The 23,709-nt window shown below is 38.3% G+C and overlaps 2 protein-coding genes across 2 annotated transcripts; both read left to right on the top strand.

Annotated features, from left to right (window-relative positions):
* Nucleotides 1-1,201: 1,201 nt before the first annotated feature.
* On the top strand, nucleotides 1,202-10,477 carry LOC140938984 (uncharacterized). Its single transcript, XM_073388572.1, has 3 exons — nucleotides 1,202-1,283; nucleotides 9,434-10,401; nucleotides 10,446-10,477. The coding sequence occupies exons 2-3, from the start codon at nucleotides 9,441-9,443 to the stop codon at nucleotides 10,475-10,477; spliced, it is 993 nt and encodes a 330-aa protein (XP_073244673.1). The 5' UTR covers nucleotides 1,202-1,283; nucleotides 9,434-9,440.
* On the top strand, nucleotides 10,470-23,244 carry LOC140943797 (uncharacterized). The gene is made up of 8 exons (XM_073392912.1): nucleotides 10,470-12,311; nucleotides 13,778-14,831; nucleotides 15,860-16,120; nucleotides 16,909-19,172; nucleotides 19,806-19,933; nucleotides 20,868-20,988; nucleotides 21,410-21,492; nucleotides 22,384-23,244. The coding sequence occupies exons 1-8, from the start codon at nucleotides 10,512-10,514 to the stop codon at nucleotides 22,433-22,435; spliced, it is 5,763 nt and encodes a 1,920-aa protein (XP_073249013.1). The 5' UTR covers nucleotides 10,470-10,511; the 3' UTR covers nucleotides 22,436-23,244.
* The last annotated feature ends 465 nt before the right edge of the window (nucleotides 23,245-23,709 follow it).

Below are 23,709 nucleotides of genomic sequence, written 5' to 3'. Positions count from 1 at the left end.
ACTCAAAGTCTTTTTGAGCTGAATCCATAAGAAATGACCATGTTCAAGTTCAGAAAAAGAAAGAAAATTTAGCCGTCGCTTGTTTGCGTCCTCCATAAATCGTGAAATTAGGCATTTAGTCGTGCAGTGAAGGCAAAGAAATGAATTGTGATGCACGTGCAGATTTGTTGTTTTGCCTATTCAACCTGCTGCTTTTTTGACGTTCTCGTTGTCGTCGCCGTCGTTTGCATCTTAAACTCCCTACTGTATTCATTGCCTGTCCATGGACTGACCCTGGACTATGTTGGTAGTTGCTGAAGAAGTAACTACCAAATAAATTTTAATCAATGTTTTGTCTACCTTTTCTGACCAGTTGGAGTCTGTGCGTTAAGTTGGCTCTTCATCCGAAAAAAGCGTGTCGGATCAGTTCAATATATAACCTACACAAAACAGAAATAGGCTAATGAAATTTTCAGGTTTCCAAAAATTTTGAATTTCACTAAAACTCGATAATAAAAACACCGCAGTGTTTCTCATGTGATATTCACGTTGGTTTTAGCTTTCGTTTCTCGGTGTGGTTTTATCAATCAACCGGAATCGACCGTGACTGAGCCGCGCCATGGATAATAGAAGTCTTTCAATTATCCATGGCCGCACAGTCCCCCCACATATAGGTTTAGCCTGCATAACAGGCGCCTTATGAGCCAAGCGAGACAAACACGCGCGAAATACCGTGTTCGCCTCGCTTTTTGGCTCATAAAGCGCCAGTTGTGCAACGTAACTTGTGAGGTCTGTGAGGGCGCGAGTTTCTCTCGTGAATAAACAGTATGGCGGATGTTTTACGCCCTCGCAGACCTTTCATTTCTTTATGAACATGGCATAGGTAAAACGGCGTGACGGAAAGAGGCGATTTCGGAGCATATGATATACAGGTTGAAGAGGGTGAATCTTTGATAAAATTAAAAGCGTGTGGGAGTCCAAGAAGTAGATGAAAGAGCTGTAATACCGACAGGCCTAGCTTTGGAAAGGCAGATGTTTTTCCTGCTGGCTTGACTTCCCTATCGGCTCAGTGCGGCCCAATGATCAGAGCAAAGAAAGATTAACTCTTGCTGGTCCTCGATAATTATAAAGCCGTCCAGCGGAACGGAAGTCCGTGGTTCCATTCCATATTTCCATCCCAAGATTCTGTGGATAGATGCGCACTGTGAGTAAGAATAAATACATGAAAAGATGTATTAGATTGGAAACAGATGCATCAAAAGAATACCGGTCGAAGAAAGGTGCGGTCAGTGTAGCGGCAAAGTGTAGGTATATACCTATAGTAATATGTTAAAATCACTGAAGTAAATTTTGGTACCACAGATTCCTTGCATTGGCAATAATACGTACACTTTTAAGTTTAAGCGTACGCAGTGAAAATTGTGAAACAAGGCTCGCGGTGGGGGACAACATTTTGAGTGGCTCATCAGCAAAAATATAAGCAAGTATAAATGAGCTTGCTATAGTAGCTATAGTATTGTCTGTGGGTTTTGTAACTGAATTTCTACAAATTTTGATTTAGGAAAAAATAAAAGCTTAAGCTTTTCTGTTCTGCAGGGGGGATAGTAGAATTATTAACGAAGAGGCTACTTGCACGTACCAAAGCATCATCCGCCCACGCAAGGGCTTTGAGAGCTTTTTATTTTAGCTAGGCCACAGAAAAAAAGAAGAACTAACGATAAACCGAACCTAACAAGCATTTATTACCACTTGTTTAGTTGAATTACAATTTCGGGAGACGATACAAAGAAAATTGTGACGTTGACGCTTTCTAGTTCAATATATCTACTCAGCATATATGCAAGACTGCGTGCATGGTTCGCCATCTTGTGAAAAAAGTGAAGCTTGTTTTCCCCACGAATTATTTATCTCCCCAGTTTTTTTTTTTTTTTTTTCATGCGTTCACCCTTTTTTGCGTTTTACGAATGAAAATGGTATATCTATTATCAGTATATCTACTCTGCATGCAGGACGTGACTGCATAAATGGTTCGCCATCTTGTGAAAAAAGTTGAGCTTATTTCGGTATTCCCCACGAATTATTTATCTCCCCAGTTTTTTTCATGCGTTCATCCGTTTTTGCGTTTTACGAAGCTCTGATCCAGTGTAAGAGGTTTATCTAGTGTCATCAATTGTACGTGTGGATGTCGAAAATCTGTAGTGGAAGCTTTAGTCGATGTATGCTGACATTTAATAAGCTTAACATGTAGTCGATCTAAGCTTAAGTCGACTAGCTTTTATGCAGTGTAATGCGAAAATACGTTTGTGGTCAGTAGTGGGATAAAGTTATATTTCTTCGGTATTTAGTTAGCAAACCTTCTTGCCATTCTGTTGTTTTAATGGGCTAAGTTTTAGAACAAAACTTGATGTGGTTTTAGAGTTACACAGTGACTGTACATTTAGTCGTGGATTTTGTCTGTTTCTATTCTTTTAGTTCATTCCTATTCTAAGTTTATCTCTAGACTTACTCTAGTCTTACCTTTGCCTGCTGACATATCAAAATGGTTGGTTATTTCTTCTGCTAAAATGGGGATATGTCTGCCCTGTCGTTTCACTCGCTAACTAGACCATTAGTTAGCAAGTAAAGACACCTTCCCACTTCGCTTCGTTGTTATTTATCCACAGAGTTGTTCTTGCATAATAGTAATTGACAGAATTATTTATGATTGGTGCAAATTATTACGTAGAATATGCTGGCCAATCACTGTGTTCTTGAACATGGACACCTATTTCCGCATGAGTCAGTTAGAGTGTGTCTGCAGGTTTGTGCTATAAATTCAGACATGACTAACATTTTGTTTCAAACAATAACCTGGTGAAAAAGTAGTGAGTAAAAAACAGAGTACTTAAGACATGAGCTGCCTGCTGCCTCCAGCTAATTTGATACTTGACTATGGACGTCGAACTAAAAATCTTTCTTTTTCCCTTGCAAGTTTGAGTTTGTGATAAGTTGCTATCTGTGTACAAATTAGAATAGAGGACATCAGCTGTCTGTTTTTGTGTGAACGCACAATAACCGGAAGTGTGACCTTTTCCTTTTCAATATGCCTTGAGGCTAACAAAATAATTTGTATTGCTAAGTGCCTTTACTCTTTTAATTTAGAGATGATTTGTTTGAAAATTTGGGCAAAACCACTGGCCAAGAATGCAAAAAGTACAATTCCAGCTGCTATCAGTCACTCAAAAAAAAAACCTTTGCTTAAGCTTGCCAAGAATCATTCAGAGATGCTGTAGACCTGTGTAAATTGGTTTATTGTTGCTAACTTACTTTCATTTTCAACGTCCTAGGTGGGGCATTTGAATTTTTTTGCAATTTCTCGGTCAAATTCCCAACCCTCGGGGCTGGAAAATAGTTCAAATTTGGTAAAATATCCCTTTTCAGAGATAAAAAACCACAGCTGGGGCAAAATAATTAATGGTCAAAATCTCTATAGAGGGGAGAAAGGAAGTGTTCAAATGCTGCACAAATGCCTGCCCCCCCCCCCCTCTCTGTTCAAACAATGATACCTGAATTATCATTTGTAATCTGTGCTGTGACAGTAGTATTATGTTAAGCCTGGAGCAAGCTCGTGTGGGACGCTCATTTTCCCGCCCTGCCACCAGAGTGCCCGGGAGAGCTTGCTCGCAGGCGGTATCATGTTTTGTGATTCTTCTGACTCAGTTTTTGGGTATGTTTAGGCAGAGGTACAAAATTTCTGATTTGCTTCTATTTTTGGCTATGCAAGGGTCACATATTTGTGGTAATGCCATTACATAGTAGACATTCACATGATGACCTCAAAAGCTTTTGGCAATTGTTCATCAGGCAACACTAAAACATGGAATCTGGAAATGGAAATGGAATCACGGAAACGGAATACGGAATCCGCGAAAGAAGGTTCCAAGCAATTGATTTGAAAAAATATATATATTAGCAGTAACAATGAAATAAAGAAACAGATAAAACAAGACATAAATGAATAAATTAGTTGAGTGGAGGAGACTGCTGTATCATTAGAGGAGTCGATTCTGGTGAAAAGACTCTTGATACCACTTCCGGCAATGAATGCAAATTTTCATGGGACAGCAAAGCAAGGAGAAAAATGTCACTGACAAAAACTAGTCTCTTAAGAAAAAGGTAAGTTATATGGAGATAGACTTCATTTAAATCGACAGAGGCGTCGTTTATATAACTGAAAGGCGTTGCCGTCAAGTTTTTCCTGAGTGTCTTTTCTGGGTTGTCTTCAACAGTGTTCAGTTTTATTTATCAAGACAACTTACTCAAAAGAACCATGGCATTATGGAGTCCAGAAAGAAAAGAGAGAATTGTGCATGCAATTGCTTGATTCCGCAACTGATTACATCAAAATAATGCGCCATGTTTAATAATTTGCCTCTTCAACAAAAAAACCGGTTGTCAACATAAACTCAATTACCCGTACACCAGTATTAAATCAGTATTCAGCTTGGCGAAAAAGTTGAACTTATTGCTAAAACACGGGAACGGTGGTCACGTCACGGGTTGGTCATGTGTTGAGTATTCAGTTTGGGGACAATCACGTGGTGTGGTCTGAGGCCAACTACTACTATATATATTCTTGACATTTAGCTACAAAGGTAACATTTAACTGTATCATTTAACCCATAAACTTGTGAATAAAAATTGCTTGTAAAATTACTTTCATCGGCACATCAGCACCCACACTACGGCAAACCTTATCCAGACACAATAACAGTAATATATTTAAGGGAACTGCCAAGAAGACTAAAGCAAATTCTCTTTGGATTGTACTAACTTATGCAATGTGAAATTCTTTACCGGTAATTTTGTATCATTGATATTTGATTGCGTATTCCGTTTCCATTTCTGTTTTTGTGATTCCGTTTCCATTTCCGGATTCCGGATTCCGTGTTTTAGTGCCGCCGTTGTTCATCTATCTTGCACCTAATTAGCCAGACATTCCAGAAGTTATTAACATCACAAGCACGCAAGTTAATTCATTTGTTTCTAAGAATAAGTGGGATAGCCCCAAACTACAATCCAGTCCTTGAAACACTTCTGGAAAACACCTAGTGAACTTTTTACTTGTTCTACTAATTCATATATTGGTTGCTTTTCCTTCCTTCAATGGTTCACATGATTGCTAGGCCATTAATGTTTGCAAAATCAACATTGTAGGGCGAGAGGCAAAAAAATCGGCAGGTGCTTCAGCAACTATGTTTGGGATGGTAGCAGTGGAGTTAGTCTCTGTATTAGTAGGTTTGTTTTGGAGGGCATGAGCTGGTGTTTATTCTGTTTTCTACTTTGATTCGGTTTGAATTAAAAAGAAAAATTAAGTTTACTCTGTTGCATTTGCATATGAATTGCTTGAGCCAAGAAAGATAACAAAAAAGGGTTCGATGAACACAAACTGTCTAGTAGATAAAAGGCCATAAAATCTGCATCTTTAAAACAACACCTTGCAAAAGAATACCCTGTGTGTTTTTCATGGTCTGCCAGTGACACGTGCAATTTCCTGTTGGGGGTTTCAGTGTTATTATTGAAATTTTGTCATTGTTATTTAGTTTGCACCGGGGCAAAAGCTTATAAATAGACTTTGAACTTTGGGCCCTTTCCCAGGATTTCATGCAGATAAGAAGTAAATGCTCATCACAATATAATAAGGCTTGTGACATGTCAAGCAGAATGTATGATAATGGTGCCAAATATCATTAGAACTCTCAAGCTAGCAGCTGCAAATAAGCTGTTAGGAATGGCTCAAACATCAACTTTAAATCTGCTGAGCCTGATTTTGTTGTTAAGTGAACTGAGTTCACTGATTTTTATTTGCTGTTCCATTTGACTGAGCAGGTCTGGTGGATTAAGTTTGATTTAAGCTCAAATTGTGGCATGTCCTAAAAGCTGGACTGGACTGGATAGAACTCTGGACTGGACCCTGGACTCGGGACTTACCCTGAAAAAAAAAATTACTCCACAATCACCTTTTAACTTTTGTAGAAAAAGAGAGAGCAATAATGTTTTTTTTTATGGTTGAACATGCATAAGGAACATAGGCAAACCTAAAAAGCATTTCACCTCCCTGGCTTATGAACTCAATTTTTACCCTGTTTATTTACTCACTGTCTGTGCACTATGATTAACGGCTGATAAGGGCTCACACATGTCACTGAATAGTTTTTCTTATCTGATTTCCATGATTTCCCTTTTAAAAAAACATAGTTCATTAGCCAGGGACAACATACGTTCTCCAAAGCAACACTGCACAGTGGCGCTAACACATTCAAATGCTGTATGATTTCTCAATGCCCAGTTCAGCGAGACACGCACTTGTTCAGTTTATTATCTGAGACTCACAGGGTTATTTTTGAAGCTAGGGAACATTCTTTTTTTCCGGTGTATACTTTTTTAAAACTTGTCTTAGTCTCTGATCCATGTATGAACACTACATAATTTCTCGTTTATTTTCCTTTACTAAAAGATTCAGGAACTGTATGTTTGTGTTTGGGGGGGGAATCCTTTTTAGATTTGTCTATGTCCCTCATGCACGTTCAGCCATAAGAACATTATTTCTCCTCCTATTTCTACAAAATTTTAAAAGGTGGTGGGGAGGGTGATTTTAGGGTATTTCTTTTTTTGGGGGGGGTGGGGGGGGGGAGTCCTGAGTCCATGGTCCAGAGGCCAGTCCAACTGTGAGATATGTTGTTGTTAAGATCTTCCAATATAACCCCATGTGAGCAGAAATGTGATGACCATGGACAGAGTTCTTGCAATAGAGTTAAAACTGTGCTGTGGTAGCAGAAGACAGTTTATTCTTTACTCAATGTAAAATGTGCACTGGGTAAAAAACATGAATTAGGTATATATACTGTCCTGATCTATGTTTGTGATTGGTTGTAACACATTCCTGTAATATTTCAAGTGTTCACTTTTTCACTTGTTTGACTGTAAAAAAAACTGTGCTAATGGTATATTTGTACTAGGTAAAAAATAAGGTATAAAAGATTGCTAAATAGCTCAAACCTTATTGGTACACTATGAAGTTTGGCGAGACAGTATTTCTTGGCGTTTTATTTAAAGAGGAAAATATGAAAAAGGGCATTGAATTTTGCAATTCAAGCATTCTCTAACTTGGCAAAAAACCAGCTTTTATCATTTTATTTAAGGGAAGCAACTTCTTTGGGGTAGGATTTAAAGGGTGTTTAGTTGGGGCTGTGTTGCTGAAACCCTTTATTTCTGACAGTGTTTAAGGCAAAATACATTAAAATTGCATGCCTGTTTAAGATGCTAAATAGTACAATTGAATACTTTTTTTGAGATTCAAGATCTCATGAACCTATACCATGCAGAGCTGCACATACCAAGTGATCGAGCCAAACATGGCATTCCTTGCACAAACTTTAAGACAGATAATACAGCTGCAAATGTATTCTGAGTATTTTTTCTGTTTTTTTTTTTTACGTTTTCTCCTTTTATTCAACGGGCATGATCTGTTGTAACATGCAAAATATGAAATGTGATCTATGAAAAGAACAGAACGACTAGTCTCATAAGCTTAAATGATCCTAGCTGTGTATTCGGAATTACAGGAAAACACATAGATATTTCAAATATTATAAAACTATTTTGTCAAAGGGATAACATAGATGTAAGCTAAAAAAAATGCGAAAGAAAAATTTGAATAGAATTTCTTTATGAGCTTTAAATTCTAAATCGGCCACCTTGATTTTTCAAAAAAGTCCAAACTTTTGAAAATTCCTAGATAAACTGGAACAAGTAAAAGGCGTATTATTTTATTATCTTGGGTACGAATTTAGCAATTCAGATGAAGATGATATCTAGATTCCGTTCTCCATTTGTGAAATCTTTGCAAATTAACCTCATTTCACAATGGAAGACACAAAATGGTATTAACCAGTAAAATCAGTTAATAATGTGGGAATTTGTTATCTTGCATTACAGTAAAAATGTGCATATGAGAACCTAGAATTTTCGAGACCAGGCTGAACAGGTTCTTATATTTCAGGATTTTGACAAATGAGGCTGATTAGGTTCTTAATACGGTTAGGTTAGGTTCTGAAATGGAGTTGTGGCCAGCCTACAAGGTACATGAATGACTTTATTCAGAAGCATGCATGTATAACCCTGAAGCTTATACCTCTGTGTCAATGCAGGGGTTTTTGGAGAACCAATAAAAATTTGCCTCCTAAGATGGAATTGAATACTGATATGGATGCAGTCACACAAGTGATTAGAAAAATTACAGTTTTACAAAGTAAAATTCAATCAAGATCGGAATAATTCCCAAAATGGTGAGGTGTGACTTCCTCCGGATAAGGCAAAGTCAGTTGATCATCATCACTTTCTTATGGGCTAGCGAGAATTCAAAAGAGGTTGTGTCCACATTACAGCCCAGGTTGTTCAAAAGATGGATGGGAATATCCACCAAATAAATTAGTGACTATCTACCAGATAAGGATTTGGGAAACCAATTGCGCTGTCCAGTGGACAGAGGTTTATCCGCTGGATGACGTTAAATCCACTTTTTGAACAACAGGTGCCAGAACTTTACTGTTTTTGCACATAGCTGTCTTATTTTTCTATTTTAATATTAAGAGCAATGTCCAAATCTGTTCAAAATAAATATAATAATTAATAATGTTTTACAGTGCTACAGAAAACTATGTACTGTGTAAGAAGATTTAGTATTGTTTTAACTATAATTAACTACTCAATACCTGTCCATCTCATTGTAAAAATAGTATGGCCGGTTTTTGTCTCATTTTCAAACCCTGCAGTAGTCTTCTTCTTTGCTCAAATTAAAATAATTTAATAAGATATACAGTGTGATTAAAATTAATTATGTGCTTTGTATCCAGTCTTCTCCTTAAATTTTAGCTCAGCAGGTTATATAAGAATCATTCATAGCCAATAAGGCCAAAAATATGCACCCTCTTTCCTGGGGGTAAGGGGTAGTGAAGGTGCAGGACATGATGCCATCCTTGCTGGGAAATTTAGGAGCTAAGTTCTCTGAAACATTGTATTCTTACTTATAAGACCTATTTCACACAAATAGGCCGTTGTTACCTTTTCACAACAAAAAATAAATTAAAACAATTTATTCCAATAATTTTATTCTGTCTTTAATGTTCTCCTTCCAAAATGTGGGACCCATAAAAAGAAAAGCTGTGTATACCTTAGTATTTTATATTCATTCATTTCCTTGTGGCATGTGAGAATACTGGATCGGTTCACATCTTGTGTATTTTTTTAAAGTACTTGTTTAATTTTAGTAAACCTTCAGGTTGTTTCAGGCGGTCAGAAGTGTTTCTTCAGATAGTTAATTATTCTGGTTACCGTCAGATAAGGAGAACACTGTGTATCAGACTTATTCGTTTGTTAATCGTACTTTTCAATGAGTGCTTTTGTATACTTGCAGAAAACACATGGTGGTTGAGTTTACAATGGAGGACAACTACAAAGTCCTTTTAGAGAAAATTCAGCATATTTTACATGTTGAACGTCAATGTGGATATACCTTTTTGAAAGGAAAGGCAGCTAACAACTATGTAGTGGCTCCCTGTGACCTGTTTGGTACTGAAGAGGATAAAAGTTTCCAGTTTAAATCACTACTACGCTATGTTGAACAGACCATCCTGAAACCTTGGAGTGATAACCAATCTGAATTCCTATGTCTAACCAACCATGAGGATGACAGTTTAAACCAAGTGAACTGCCTGTCAGTCCTTAGTGCTTTTGCCTTTGCAAAAGGTGACAGAACGTGTTTAGAAGAAGTAAAAAGTTACTTTACATCTCTTGATCAGTACCACATGTACCATCCCAAAGTTGGCTTCCTGATGAATAACCTTGGGATAATGTTCACTGAAGTTGCACTTTATGAGGAGAGTGACGAATGCTTCAGAATTGCCAACATTTGCTTTCAGCAACAAAAACATTGTCTGAAAAATGCAGTAGTTACCCTGAACCAAGCTTTTCTGAAGAAGGTCGTGGGTGAATATGAAAAAGCAGCAGATCTCACTACAGCTGCAGCTTCCTTGTGTCATGACATCTCTATGAGGAAAACAAATGATGCACAACTACCAGCGAAGTTGCTGGGAAGAATTGCTGATATGTTAAAGGAGTTTGGCAACTACCGGAGGCTGAAAAAGATTCTGACAACTGTCGTACACTTTGACATCCCAGGTGCTGATAAAACTACTACAGCTGTTTTATCCAGGCAGTTGATGAAAATCCAGCTTGAGGGAATGGAAAGAAAAATTGAAGCCAAAGAAGTGAAAGATTTTATCTCCCATTTACTTGCTTTGCTGGCTAAACCAGATGCTTCTAAGATATCAGTGAATGCTGAGCTCTTAAGAATTGTCATCAGTGCCATAAAGATTTGTCGCAGTATTGGTCAATGCATTAAAGAAGCTTGCAAGTTATTAAAAAAGTTGCAAAATATTTTTTCTCTTGTCCATGGTGAAAAGAGTTTTCTCTATGGATCATTACTATACCAAATGGGTTGCTTCCTGCATGGCTGTGGAAGGTTTAATGATGCTGAGACTGCATTGAAACAGGCTGAAGGTATCTTGATTTGTTTTTGTAGAGAAAATCATCATTCAGTCGCCTTGTGTAGGAGTGTTCTGGGTTCCTGTATTCTTCTAAAGGGCAATGCCAAAGATGCCTTAGAATACCTAAACGAGGCATTAACAGTGTTCAGGAAGCTGAATCCTAATCATCCAGAAGTAGGAGAGATTCTTTTGAAAGTTGCCTTGTATTCTGAAGAAGGAAATTTCCAGCAAGCCCAAGAAACCGTGCAAGAAGCAGAAGCTATTTTCATTTCATCCTGTGGTGAGGTATCTCTCAAGACAGCCAATGCATACTTTCAAGTAGGAATGATCTTCCAGAGGTTTAAAGAGTTGCACATGCCAGCTGTGGGAAAAATACAAGAGGGCATTAAGATGATGGTAAATCTTGGAATAAATGTCAGTCATCCTGATGTCATGTTTTGGAGAAGTTTACTTGGCAGCTTAAAACAGTCCTTGGGTCTGGGGAAAGAGGCAGAAAAGTGCTTTATAGATGTCCAAAACAGTGTTCCCTTTTGTGCTGACGTAGGCAGTAAGGACACAGAAATAATTATCCCGGTAAACTTCCTTCACTCCCAAGACAGAGCTGATGTTAAGGGAGGCAAATCTTCATTCGCGATAGCTCAGTGCATTTCTCTTATTAACTTGGTACACATGGAAAAAGGTAACAAGAAAATCCAGTATCTTGATAAACTTGTGTCCTGTTTGAAAGAAGAACAAGTAGAAGAAATTCAAATGAGGGATTTTGCTGGCCAAGATTTGTATCTATTTACTCACAGGATTCCTTTATTTAACAGACCTGCAGTCTTAGTTATACACACATTTGATTCATTGGCTGATAGATTAGGAGCAGACGATGATGATGGCACCGATTTAAAAATGTTCTTGTCATCCTCTGCAGAAAAATCACCCTTCAGTTTGTTTTTGAGGATTCAAGGTAGAGGTCTGGACGTGAAAGAAATCAACTGCATGACTTCTTCCTTCTGCGAGAGTGTAGAAATCCTATTTCTGCAACCTAAGTGTAGAAAAGGTTTCGTAGGAGGAAAGGATGTGTATGTGGAACTCCCAACTCAAACAGACATTTTTTCCCTTTCAAGTTATCTTGACTGTCTCCCTTTACTTGTTGAACTGGAGTTGACAAAATCACAAGGACTGTACGATTCTGTGGACTCTGCTACGCATCCTGCACCACATGTCTCTTATTTTTCCTATAGTTGTGTCAACCAGCGTGAGACAGAGTTTGTCTGGGACCATTTGATCCAAAATTTTGGTCAGCAATTGGCACTAAATGGTTTCCAAGAAAGTATGATTTCTGATGTTTCATTGGAAGAGAATGTTGCCAGATTCATTGTTCAAGAGTCAAATTTGTTTTTAACTATTGATGTCAGGAATCTTTCTGTCATTGTGAAATGTTGCACTATTAAGGAATCAGGTTCTAACTGTCATTGTTCCTTGATAAGAAATGTGCTGACTGTTACCATTGAGTCATTATTTGAAATTTTGAATGTTGACATTGAGTCCTCTGTGCAGCTGGGTTGTGAAGGTGTTCATGGCTTTGTTCTTGGCCATGATGATCATGATGGTAACTGTAGCCAAAGTGTCGACAAAGACTTAGTTGGTTCTGGTCCAACATTTGAAACTTGGAATTCAACGGTGACATTTGTATGTAGCATTTCTGGGGGTGCAGAAGCAGATTTGAAAAAACGGACAGTTGGCAAATTACACAATGAGGTAATACTTATCTTAAACAATGAGGATTAAATGAAAAAACAATCCAAGTTCCTTGATTCATACATTTCATGTACATTGTATGCTTTTAACATAGGTGATTGTACATTTTAAATAGAAACCTAGTGCTTAGACTATGAATAGTCCTTCAATTTCTTTAGAGTGCTGTTCATGCACAATCTCTGCACATCAAGATGCAAGATGCAGAGGAAAAGTAAAGTGGGTCACAGTTTTCTTGCTGATCCTGCATATACTTTGTAGCAGTGTGCAGGATGTGTGTCAATGACAGCAGCTTTGTAGATTGGGCAATTCCAGAAAATATCCATACCCAACCACGGACGGCTTCCATGTCTTAACCCCCCCTTGCCTTCGGAAATTCCAAAATGCGTTACCCTCTCAAGGCCCTCAAAATCCCATAATCGTGAACCTTCCCTCCCCTTCAGAATTTCCCTTTTTTTTGGAAGCACATTTTCGACTTAGCAACGCCGATATGAACAAACGAACGTTTGCCTCCTCAAGGCTGTGTTTTAGCGGCGCCAGGCGACAAGCTTTACTCTTCAGCGACAAAAAAGACCTACCGCTAGTGGCTAGGCTGTACAAACTCCTTTTTAAGTCCAGAGGAAGGGTTCTTACGTCTGAATTCTTTGCTTAAGAGACACCGCTGAGGTCTTTTTTCGGGTCTTTTCATTATTTTTAATGTGGCTAAATTTTGCTCAGACTATGTTAACCTCAAGCCAATGCCACCAGCAGTGTCCCCCATTTTAGCGTACATGATGTGCGGGGGTGGCTCATTTGGGGCTTTCAGGGCTGTTCTCCTTTTGCATCATTTGCAAGCTATTTTCAGCCGATCATTACGGATCACTTTGGCTTTTGTGTTTGCCAATTAGATTTATCGTTTGCTTCATCTGATGTAGCAGTATATCACCAACTGGGTCAATAGTATGAAGCAAACGGTAAATCTAATTGGCCACTTTGCAGTTATGTGGGAGACTGGGTCGAGATGGCTGTCAAGTGCATTGTGGGACTGTTTTGGGGTGATCTTGACCTGGTCTCCCATGCAGCCTCAAAGTGGCGAATACATTTACCATAAAATAAGGTTTATACACAAGCAGATTGTGTGGGTGCCCTGTGGTGAAACAAAAACAGTCAATGACTGTGTGAAATTTAACCTAATATATAAAGAGGAGTAAAGCTTTGCTCCAGATTTACAGTGGGCTTACTTAACAGCAACTGTGTTAGAAAAATGGTCTTTCTGCAGGTAACCATTATCACAAAAGAAAAAGAGGAACCAAACAATGGAGCTCTTGTGGGGGCTTTATTGTTTGGTTGTATTGAACGTTTTCTTTTGCTGTACATAATTTGTGCCTCAGTAGCTTAGCCAAGGACAGAAAAATTAGTACGTTCCTTTAATGAAACACAATCAGTGTTAGCATTTGTTGATCAGTTGTTTGTGTTCTTTTCGGTAACAGAATGCAGACATCATCCATCCTTTATGCCATCCCTGTGACAATTGTCAACATGTAGATGTTGGCCTATGCCTTCTAGAGTGTGTTCTGAATCAGTCAAGACCTGTATTGCATACTAGAGAGAAAGAATTGAACAGTGGTGCAACCACTTCAAATGATGTTAATGAGTGTGACAGCCACATTACACATAATTCCAGTCTGTCTTCAAGTATCTTTTCAAGTGCTACTTCATCTTCATTGAACTCAGTGCCTGCAAGCCCGTCTACTTTTTCTTTATCTGGCGATAGCCTATTCGCATCAACAAAGTCCCCAAGTGAGAGCTTATCATCTGTCGACAAATTGAAGGAATACAATGCAGATTCTTCTTCCGATGTAGTTTCTGTTTGTGGAAGCAGAGAACTCTTGTCTGATAATGCATTAAGAATTACAAAGTGCAGTGAACTGTCTGTTAGTTTGCCAAAGGAGCCTTCACTGTCTGTTGATACATGTGCATTTTCACAATCAAGTTACAAGGAATGCTTACATGTAGAACAAAGTTGTTCTTATCCTGGAACACAGAATACGAAACAGTCGAAAACTTTCACCATTGAAAACATCAATGGAGCTGAGGAACTGAAGATAAGATCTACTGATCAGAAAGCTGCAGCACAGAATATTTCTTCAAAGGACAAGGACTCAAGTGTTGGTAATGACAGCAAGCTCTCGACAACTCAGTGTGTTGAAGATTTACATGCAAATCAAAGTTCAAAGCTTGAAGCACCAGATCAGGATATTCAAGGGCCATTGTCTGGGGCAAGTTCAGACAAAGTTGACACAGGAACTGCAACTGAAGATTTTTTTAGAACTCTGCTGGCCAATTTGGAGGATGAGTTGGCAGCTTCTCACAAGGATCATCATGAATTAGAACAACAGATAAGAAAATTGGAAGAAAATCTGAAGCAGGGCGAGGAGGAGAAACGTGAGCTTCAAGCTGATCTAGGAAAATTTCTGTTCCTTGAGGAAAAAGCAAAGCGCCGTGGAAGGCTCCTTGGTGGGGCAACTGCAGTGCAAGAGCCTGGTAAGTAAGAGATGTACGGCTGAGCATTCAATATATGGATTAAATTATTAACATGCCTTTGCAGCTGAAAATACATGTATTTCACAACTGTGTTGCTTGGTGGAGGAGGCAAAAACCAGCCCCTAGATAGTGTTACACCCCTATGGCTAGTAAACCCATGTCTTTTAGCGTAGCCCCCATGTCAAGAGAACCAGGCACCTGTCACACTGATTTATCAGTGGGAAAAATAAAAATGAGAGTGGGAATTAAGCACAATACAGTGGCTAAAGCAAGTGGCTGCCAGGAAATGCTGTGCAAAGCACATGAAAAAGTGCCTTTTTGAGACCCTCCAACCATTAAGAAGGGGATGGGGTGGAGGAGGAAATCATTTTAAAAAGGGTCCAGAAAGGCGGTGATTAAAAGGTTTTTGTTTATAAATGCAAATTAAGTCTTGAGTTACTTTATTTAGCTGGCATGTCCATAATATTAATAAGCTTGAGAATAAATTTAATGGGTTTTACAGAACAGTTTCAAATATGAAAAGAATTCATAACCCCTTTTGAAGAAATTTTCCCTTAATAACTAAACAAATGCCTTCAAAATTTTTGTTTTATGGCAAGAAAACACAATGGCTGTTTGGTCGTTTGCTCACCAAAATTTTAATCGTTGGCAGCAGTAAATGAGTTTAAAATAATTATCATTTTTGTGCTCAATTATTTCAGTGTTTTAGTATAATACTAAAGCAATAATAATTATTGTTTCACCTCATTGTCGGTGGCTAGTTATGGATATTTACTAAGTGATAAATATCCACCACTAGCCATTGACAATGAGGTGTAAAATTGTTATTAATTACCAGTACTACATTGTAGTAACAGATATAATTATGCAAAATGATCATGTTGACCACAAAGAAGATTAAACGTCATGCAGTAATTTTTATACAGTTTTGGTGTGTATATTCAAGCAAATACCAGATCTGGCCTAGGTGTTATTCCTAGTGGAATATTCTACAATTTCCTTAAAGTCCTTGATTTTCCTTCCACTAGGTCTCCTCCTTCATTCAAGACTCCTTGAGATCTCTGACTCATTGTCATCTGCAGAAGTGAAAAAGATCAAGTTTTTGCTCAAAAGCAAAGTCAGTAGTTTCAGACTTGCACGTATAACAGAGGCGTTTGAACTGTTTGAAGAACTGGAAACTAATGGAATATTTCCCTTGGACTATATTGGGCAGCTGCTTGGTGGAATTCAGCGGTATGATCTTGTGGAAAAACTTGGAATTCATGCACCCCTATCAAGGAGTAGAAAAGGTCAGAAAAAGTTCATCAAAGTTAAAACAATGGTTATATCAGAAAAGTTTATTTTGAAGTTAGGGTACTGTAGAGTTAAATGAACTTGAAGACACGGGACTGTATCGTACACTCAAATAATAGTTTAATTTTAGACTCATTTAGTTGTTTTTCAACACGCTTGAACAATGAGTAGCTTTGGGAAGCAGTTCAACTGATAGCGAATATTATGTCCAGTTACATTTTAAACCAAAGTTAAACTGCTACGATAAAGTGACAAAGAAATACAAATATAAACTTACAGATTATTGTCACATGAGGGGAAAACTTGAAAATGAACAACTACGCGGTAAATCCTTAGAGAATCTTAGAGTATCCTGAATACTTCCGACAGTTCGATATGCATGGTCTGACAAGTCCCACAGTTCTTGCGCTGCGACTAGCTGACACAATGTTTTAAGCCTGCAGGTACAATCGCTTTGTGCATGCAATGGTTGATAATATGAAGAACACCTTCTTGGCACTGACCGAGGGTTGACTGCTGATTGCCTGTTGGCCTACTGTTCAACAACTGCCTGGCTTGTTATCCATCTAAGTATACAGTTGACTCCCGATAACTCAAGCCCTCGCTAACTCGAACCAAAATCGATTTCCCTTGGATTCCCATCATACATTTACTGTAATTTTACCCTTGGTAACTCGAACCCTCAATAACTCGAACCTCCCGCTAACTCGAAGTAGTTTTTGTTTCCCCTCAGATCATTTGTTTATAATTTTACTGTCAATAACTGATGTTGTTGTTTTTTTAGGATCTGCAAACGGTTCTGTCGAGTCAGACCATGCATCAAATTCAGCCAAATCTGCCCCTGTGCAAGACAACATTTTGGATGAACAGACAGATGCACCTGAAATGAAGATACAGATGGATTATGGACCTTCCTCCAAAAGTTACTTTGAGCTCACAGGCAGTGATGAAAATGGTACATCACTAAGGGCAGATGAAATAGATCATGGTGAAAGCCAATACTCATCAATTTTATCCAGTGGAAGTTCAGTTGAGGAAGACAGTGACGTATGTTTATCCAGTAAGAGTGTAGAAAATGTTGTGCTGGTTGAAGACAGTCCTCAGTCACCCATCCCTTCAGATGTTATGTTCGTCTCAAATTCCAGTCGCAGCTCTTCTGATTTGTTAGCAAATTCTGACAAGACTGCACCAGCAACTTCTAACAGCACCTTGCAAGTTTCTTGTGAAGTTGATGGCTTTCATGTGATGTCAGATAGTTCCCAGTCAGCCTCTGCTTACAACAACCCGAGTCCTACAAGATGGGATACCCAAGGGATCTCTCATGTGATGGCCAGACCAGACAACCAGCCAGCAGATGAAGATGGCCAGATAAAAGGAGCATGTGCCAGCAATGGCAAAGAAAGAGTGGTTAAGTCACATGATTTCTGTGATGGAGCAGTAATGGTTGTTCCATATTGCACAAAGACAATCCCTGAGTGTACAAAAAGAGATTCTTTAATTAGTTCAGATTCAATTCTTGCCAGAACTCATTATATTGCAAATGGAGGAAGTGTTTTTTCAACACAGCAGCATATGTTTTCAGAAGGTGAAAGAGACATTACTCCACCATTGTCAGATGAAACAGACTGGAAACGTCTAGGTGCTAGACCAAAGGAACCTCAACGTACAGTTGATGGACAAGTACCAAAAGAGCCCGTTGTATATATAACCGATGGCTTAGCTGGTGATTTCTTAGCGAGACACACACAAGACAAGGCCCTTCATGACAGTATTTATCAAACTGATGTTAGTTCTCTCTTCAATGACATTCCATCGCAGGGGACTTCCTTTATTGACGGTGACATATCTCCATTTAGCAGAGCCCAGCCTTACTTTGGGGATTGCCAGGCTGCATCTGGGACAGAGCCACATGGTAGAACTGGACATTCACTTGTAAGTGGATCTAGTAGACATCTGGGTGGCTCTTCTTATGTGGAACCTTTCAGTGACAACTCAGGACTTTGGCCTAGCCATTTGGGAAGTGATTCTTCCTCATTGTATAGTAACTATTTATCAAGAAATACTTCAACTGCTGCAAACAACTATTCTCTTCAAAGTGATTTTGTACATAGTAGCAGTAGATTTGCAGGAGTTGACCATTTTGACAGACAGACTTATTTGCCCTCAGCAAAACAAACGCCATTTCCTCCTATAGCAAGTGATCCTGTTCTAAATAGTTATCCAGGAATGGCTGGGTCAAGTTTTGCTGACCCTTCATGGACAGGTGCAGCACTAACTCTACCTGGGGATCCTGTACATAATGCGCCAAGATTTAGTAGCCTTTTAAGTGAACAGCTTAAGGACCTTGCTCATGATGCAAATAGGTTGGGTGGTAGTGATGCCGCTTCAGCTTTTATCTCTAATCAGGGCACAGATGAGCCAGCTCAGAAACCAAATTTTGCCCTTGGAAATTCAACGAGAACAACTGGAAACATTGATGATGATGCAAATTCCTCTGCATGGTATCAACTTGGAAATTCCACAACGTTTGATGGTGTTTTGGCAGCGAGATCTACACATGATACATCTGACCTAGAACCTCATCTTGGTGACACCGACAATAATTCTGCGTTAAACAATACAGACTTTGGTACTGATTCAATAGAGGCCTCTGATAACTCGTTACTTGCTCTTGAACGGCGTGTCGCAGAAGCTTGTGCCCTTGTTGAACGTGTTCTTCGGGAGAGAGAGGAACGAGAACAGTTTGGAAGGGAAATAGAAAGGAAAGAACAGTTAATAAGAGAACAGAGAGCTCGAGAAAGGAGAGAGAGAGAGGAGAGAGAATTGCGAGAAGCTGAAAACTGGCCACAACAACAAGAGGCCATCAACGCACGTTCACAATGGTTATGTGAACATTATCAGCGGCACTGCAGAGTGCGATTCCCTTGTTGCACACAATTCTATCCATGCCATCGCTGCCACAACATCTCGAAAGCTTGTGACAATGAAGAGGCTAAAGCTTGTCATGCCACTCATCTGAAATGCTCTCACTGTCAGCATGAACAGGAGGTAAGCTTTGTTTTCATGTTTCCTGAAACTTAAATTTAAAAATATTAATTTATTCTACATTATACCTGTACCCAGTACACACTTTTTTAAAGTGAAACTTACAATGTGATTTTGAGTGATTTCAAGTGTTAATTCCCTCATCTTAAAGTATAATAGAAATTTATGATTACTAGCTAAAAACAAAGAATGATAAATTTGTTTTTAATACTTTAAAAATAGAATTGAATCTCAACATTATTATAAAATCATACTTGATTACTGCTACACCCACAAACCTGTGAACACCAGAGATAAACTCATTTAGGAGTAAGAGACCTAATCCACAGACTGCAACAATATAATGTTTAGTTTTAGTATTGAGGTTTGCTTTTGCGTTCTAACTTTTTTGTGACTGGTCTTTGCAGTAACATTCACATTTTTCTGAGTTGCCAGTAATTTTTTTGGCTTTACTTCTGTGAAAATTGAAGAGTGAATTTCTGCTTGTTCATGCATGCATCAGTGTAGTGTGAAATGGGCTAATTTTTTATTTTTTTCCTTAATAAGTCCCGGTATTTTATGAAGTGCTTCCCTGTTAGTGTAATATTCAGTTCCATAAACACCATATTTGACAATTTGTTTGTGTTGTTTTTACAGATTGGTGAAGATAGTGCTAAGTGTCGTAAGTGTGGGGGCAAAATGTCAGCATATTTCTGTCCCATCTGCAAGCATTTCACCAGCGTCGACAAAAATCCATATCATTGTGAAAAATGTGGAATTTGCAGGTAGGTGACTTGGAATTATCTATTGTTATTCTAAAGTAGGTTGAGTTTGATTGTCTGGGTGAACGTAGTCATGAATAGGACTGTTGTTGACAGTGACTGACGTTTCGACAACCTGTGTGGTAGTCATCTTCAGAGTCAAAGTGAGTTTTCATAGCCAATAATATCACGGCTTAACTGCCAGACGACCAATCTCATCGCGACATAATTGACCAATCAGATCAATAGCCAGAGTATAATACCATCAACTGACATGATACATTTCACTTTGACTCTGAAGATGACTACCCCACAGGTTTTCGAAACATCAGTCACTGTCAACAACAAAAGTCCTATTCAGGACTACGTTCACCCGGACGATCAAAGTCAACCTACTTTTAAAATGACTCCTGTGTTCAAACCTTTCACAGTTTTATTGTTATTCTGCCAAAATTATGTCTGTAATAATAACCACTGTTCCTGTGGAACACACAGACACTTGAATAAGGGGCATAATATTGTTGGTGTTAAACTTCTTAGAAGATGTTTGCCTGACTGTTTTTTGTAGCCTTCCCTTTTTTCCTGAGGGGAGGTGGGCTCTGTACACAGGCTAGTTTTTTGTGTTCAGGTAGTAGACAGGCTACAAAGGAGAGATCAGAGCAACAAAAAATGGCTCTTAGGACTGGCAGGTCTATTTTGCACTATTCCCCACTGTCTGATCACATGGAAGCAGCTAGCCCGAAATAATTATGTCAGCAGAGGTCCTTTCTTCCTAGAAGTGGCTCTCTTGTTTGATCCACTTGCAATTTTCCATGGCTAGTTTAATAAAATGTCTTGACTTGTTTGGATGGGTTATAGGATAGAATAAATGAAGCAAAAAGAGTGTGACTGTGTGGTGGATATACTGGATCACTTTTTAAATTAATGTTATTAAATAATACTGTTTTTTGTCATTTAGGATTCATCAGGACAAATCATTCCACTGTGAAGTGTGTAATGTGTGTTTAGACAAACGACTTGAGGGAAATCACAAGTGTCGCCCAGATTCAGGTCATGATGAATGTTGCATCTGCTTAGAGGTGAGGTTTAATTGATTTTTTAGTAAAAAGCTTCTAAAGCCTTGACAATGAGGTCTCCCTTTTTGAGTGTGAGTAGAAAGAGGTCTTTAGTAAAGGATTAGTTATTGAGAAAAATATCCTTGTTATTATAATACTATAGAGAGGTTAAGAATCAAGTTTACGTCAAATGGCAAACATAAATTTGTACCACGTGACTAAGTTTCCTCTTTATACTTGTCATTTACAGTTCATTATTTCTACACCTTATTTAGGAGTTTCACGCAATTTTTTAGCGATTAGAATTTTATCTGCTCATTTTCTATTTTGAGAAATTCTCAACTTGAATCTGACTTTTGCTGTTTGCTGTATTTATACTCGCTTATGATATTATTCCAATACTCCTGTAAGTTGCAATGGTGATTGTTGTTGACATTATTTGCAGGATGCATTCAGTGGTTGCCAGATATTACCCTGTTCACACAAGGTCCACAGAGAATGTGCCATTGCTATGATACAAAACGGCATGTAAGTTACCAGGTTATTCATTTTTTTGAAATAACAAAAGTACCATATAAGAAACCAAGAAACTAAGGGTGCATTCCTTTAGGATGATCCAGATCAGGATCAGTGATCCGAGTGATCTCGGATCATGGTAGATCAAATGAATTTGTGAATCCACTCTGGACAAGGATTCATTGGTTCAATTATGATCTACAATCACCTGAGTGATCTTGGATCACTGATCCTGATCCAGATCATCTCAAAGGAATGCACCCTAAGGTGAGTGTCATTCAGTACACCTCCAAAGGAAATTGAGAAGACTGAAAACAAAGCAAATGGCTCTTTTGCATGTCTACGTCAGACCCACAGATTTCAAAACAAAGTCATATAAGGGGAATTGTAAAGAAATTTCTCAGCAATGAATTTGTTGAAAAGTTAGGTTGAAGGAACACTTACCTGCATGTGAAAAGATTGCAACTACTGGAGGAATGATATCATCATTGTAGTTGAGAGTACTCTCTTTGGTCACCTATCTACATTTCTTTAGAACTTGAAAGTATTTTATGATAGAAAATCAACCAACAACTCAAGATTGTGTGTCCTCAATGGAGTTCCTATGGAGCCAGCACAAAGTCTCCATCTTGGAGTGTCCACTTTGACACTGCTTCTTAAGCTACATGTAGTTCTGTAGTATTGAGAAGTGATCAAAGGTCTATGAAATATTATAGTCCATAAACCATCTGACCATGGTTCGTATTTGCTGCCATACATCAAGGCTGTTTAGGTTCAGTGGGTGTCGGTGTTTCCAGTTTTAAGTTGTTGTCTGTGGTGCTTTTCCTTTCTTGATCTATGCATTTTCCTTGGTGACAATAATTCAGTTGGTAATGACATTATTGATTTTTTTGTCTTTTTCAGCCGCACTTGCCCAATATGTCGTCATCCTTTGTACAGCCAGTCAAGAGAGTAGGTCTTCTGATAATAGCCTGCAGAACAAGCATTATTTTATAGTATTTTTCACGGTAAGCGTGAGGCAGGCATGGAGTGTATATTTAGTACCAGTTGCGAGATGGAAAGGAGGCGATAGAAAGTGCCTCATGCTTGCCCTTGCCCATCTGAAAAATGCAGATCAATGCCTTTTCTGCAGGCCGTCTCATTAAGGATCTCTAATTTTCTGATTAACCAAGGTTGACATCAATTAACGTATCTACCTTTTGATGATTCATTTGACCGCACAGTTAACTTCACCAAGATGAGGTTTAATATTGAATTTCTATTTAAAAACGGTTTATATGGGAGCTAAGTTTATATTATTTATTGTATGCTTATGCATTACACTATAGCAATGTGCTTAGGCTAAACAGTTCACTCTCTAATTGAAGCTTGCATTATGATTGTGGATACTTAAGCAGGTAGCTGTGATTTTCCAGGTGATTGTTCGGTTAAATTTCTGTTAATTATTAATAGAATGTTGAAATACTGTAATCACATTAAGTACGTATGTTTTATAATTGCCATAAATTCTGCATTAGTTGCTTTGTTTGAAAGAATTCTAGCCTGTTCATGATGTTGGTGGTATTGATGGGAGGGAACAAAGTGAAATCTTGCAGAAACTTGAGTCAAAGAATTAATTGCTGATTTTCCAGAACAAAGTAGTGATTGTTAATAGACAATTATAAAAAAAATTATTTTTGTACGGAAATTTGTAAAATAATATATTTAATTCATTTTTTATGACGTTTGTTATTGTTTTGAAATAAACTTTTAGTAATGTTCTTAGCGTTGCCAGTGTAATGAATGGCCGACCATAATTATGGCTATCCTGCAGGAGAAAGTTGGAAGGAAGGTAGTGGTACCCTATGAACGTAATTCTTGTGCAGTTAAGTGGGCCTTTGTCTGTGTATGTTTTGTAAGAATTGTTTGTTTCTTTCTTCTTTTGGTAGTCGCTTCTTTTTCTCTCTCTCGGAATCAAGTCTTGGCATTTTCAGAAAAAATACTGTCTATCACATCCTTCTAATGTTTTCAGTCCTAAAGCACAAGCAACCATGATACAGGGGAACAACATACCAAGACGTGATTCCCAGAGAGAAAAAAAGGAAGTGACTGCCAAATGAAGAAAAAAACAAACACACAGGCATTTTAAATTCTAAAGTATGATGAATTCTATAATTACTATATTGGCAGTCTAAGTCAGTTGACGTGGTCGATTGATCTGCTTCACGGTTCGGTGTTCTGTCAGACTTA

This window comes from Porites lutea, chromosome 1, assembly GCF_958299795.1.
Source record: "Porites lutea chromosome 1, jaPorLute2.1, whole genome shotgun sequence".
Lineage (NCBI taxonomy): Eukaryota > Metazoa > Cnidaria > Anthozoa > Scleractinia > Poritidae > Porites > Porites lutea.
Note: the sequence above shows the minus strand (reverse complement) of the source record. Positions and strands in the feature narration are given on the sequence as shown.

Bases quoted from the DNA above. Each gene is read 5' to 3' on its own strand.
- LOC140938984 (XM_073388572.1), top strand. From the start codon at position 9,441: ATGGTGGTTGAGTTTACAATGGAGGACAACTACAAAGTCCTTTTAGAG. The intron at 10,402-10,445 runs GTATTGGTCAAT...TTATTAAAAAAG, and splicing joins TGCCATAAAGATTTGTCGCA to TTGCAAAATATTTTTTCTCT.
- LOC140943797 (XM_073392912.1), top strand. From the start codon at position 10,512: ATGGGTTGCTTCCTGCATGGCTGTGGAAGGTTTAATGATGCTGAGACT. The intron at 19,173-19,805 runs GTAAGCTTTGTT...TTGTTTTTACAG, and splicing joins ACTGTCAGCATGAACAGGAG to ATTGGTGAAGATAGTGCTAA. The intron at 20,989-21,409 runs GTGAGGTTTAAT...CATTATTTGCAG, and splicing joins AATGTTGCATCTGCTTAGAG to GATGCATTCAGTGGTTGCCA.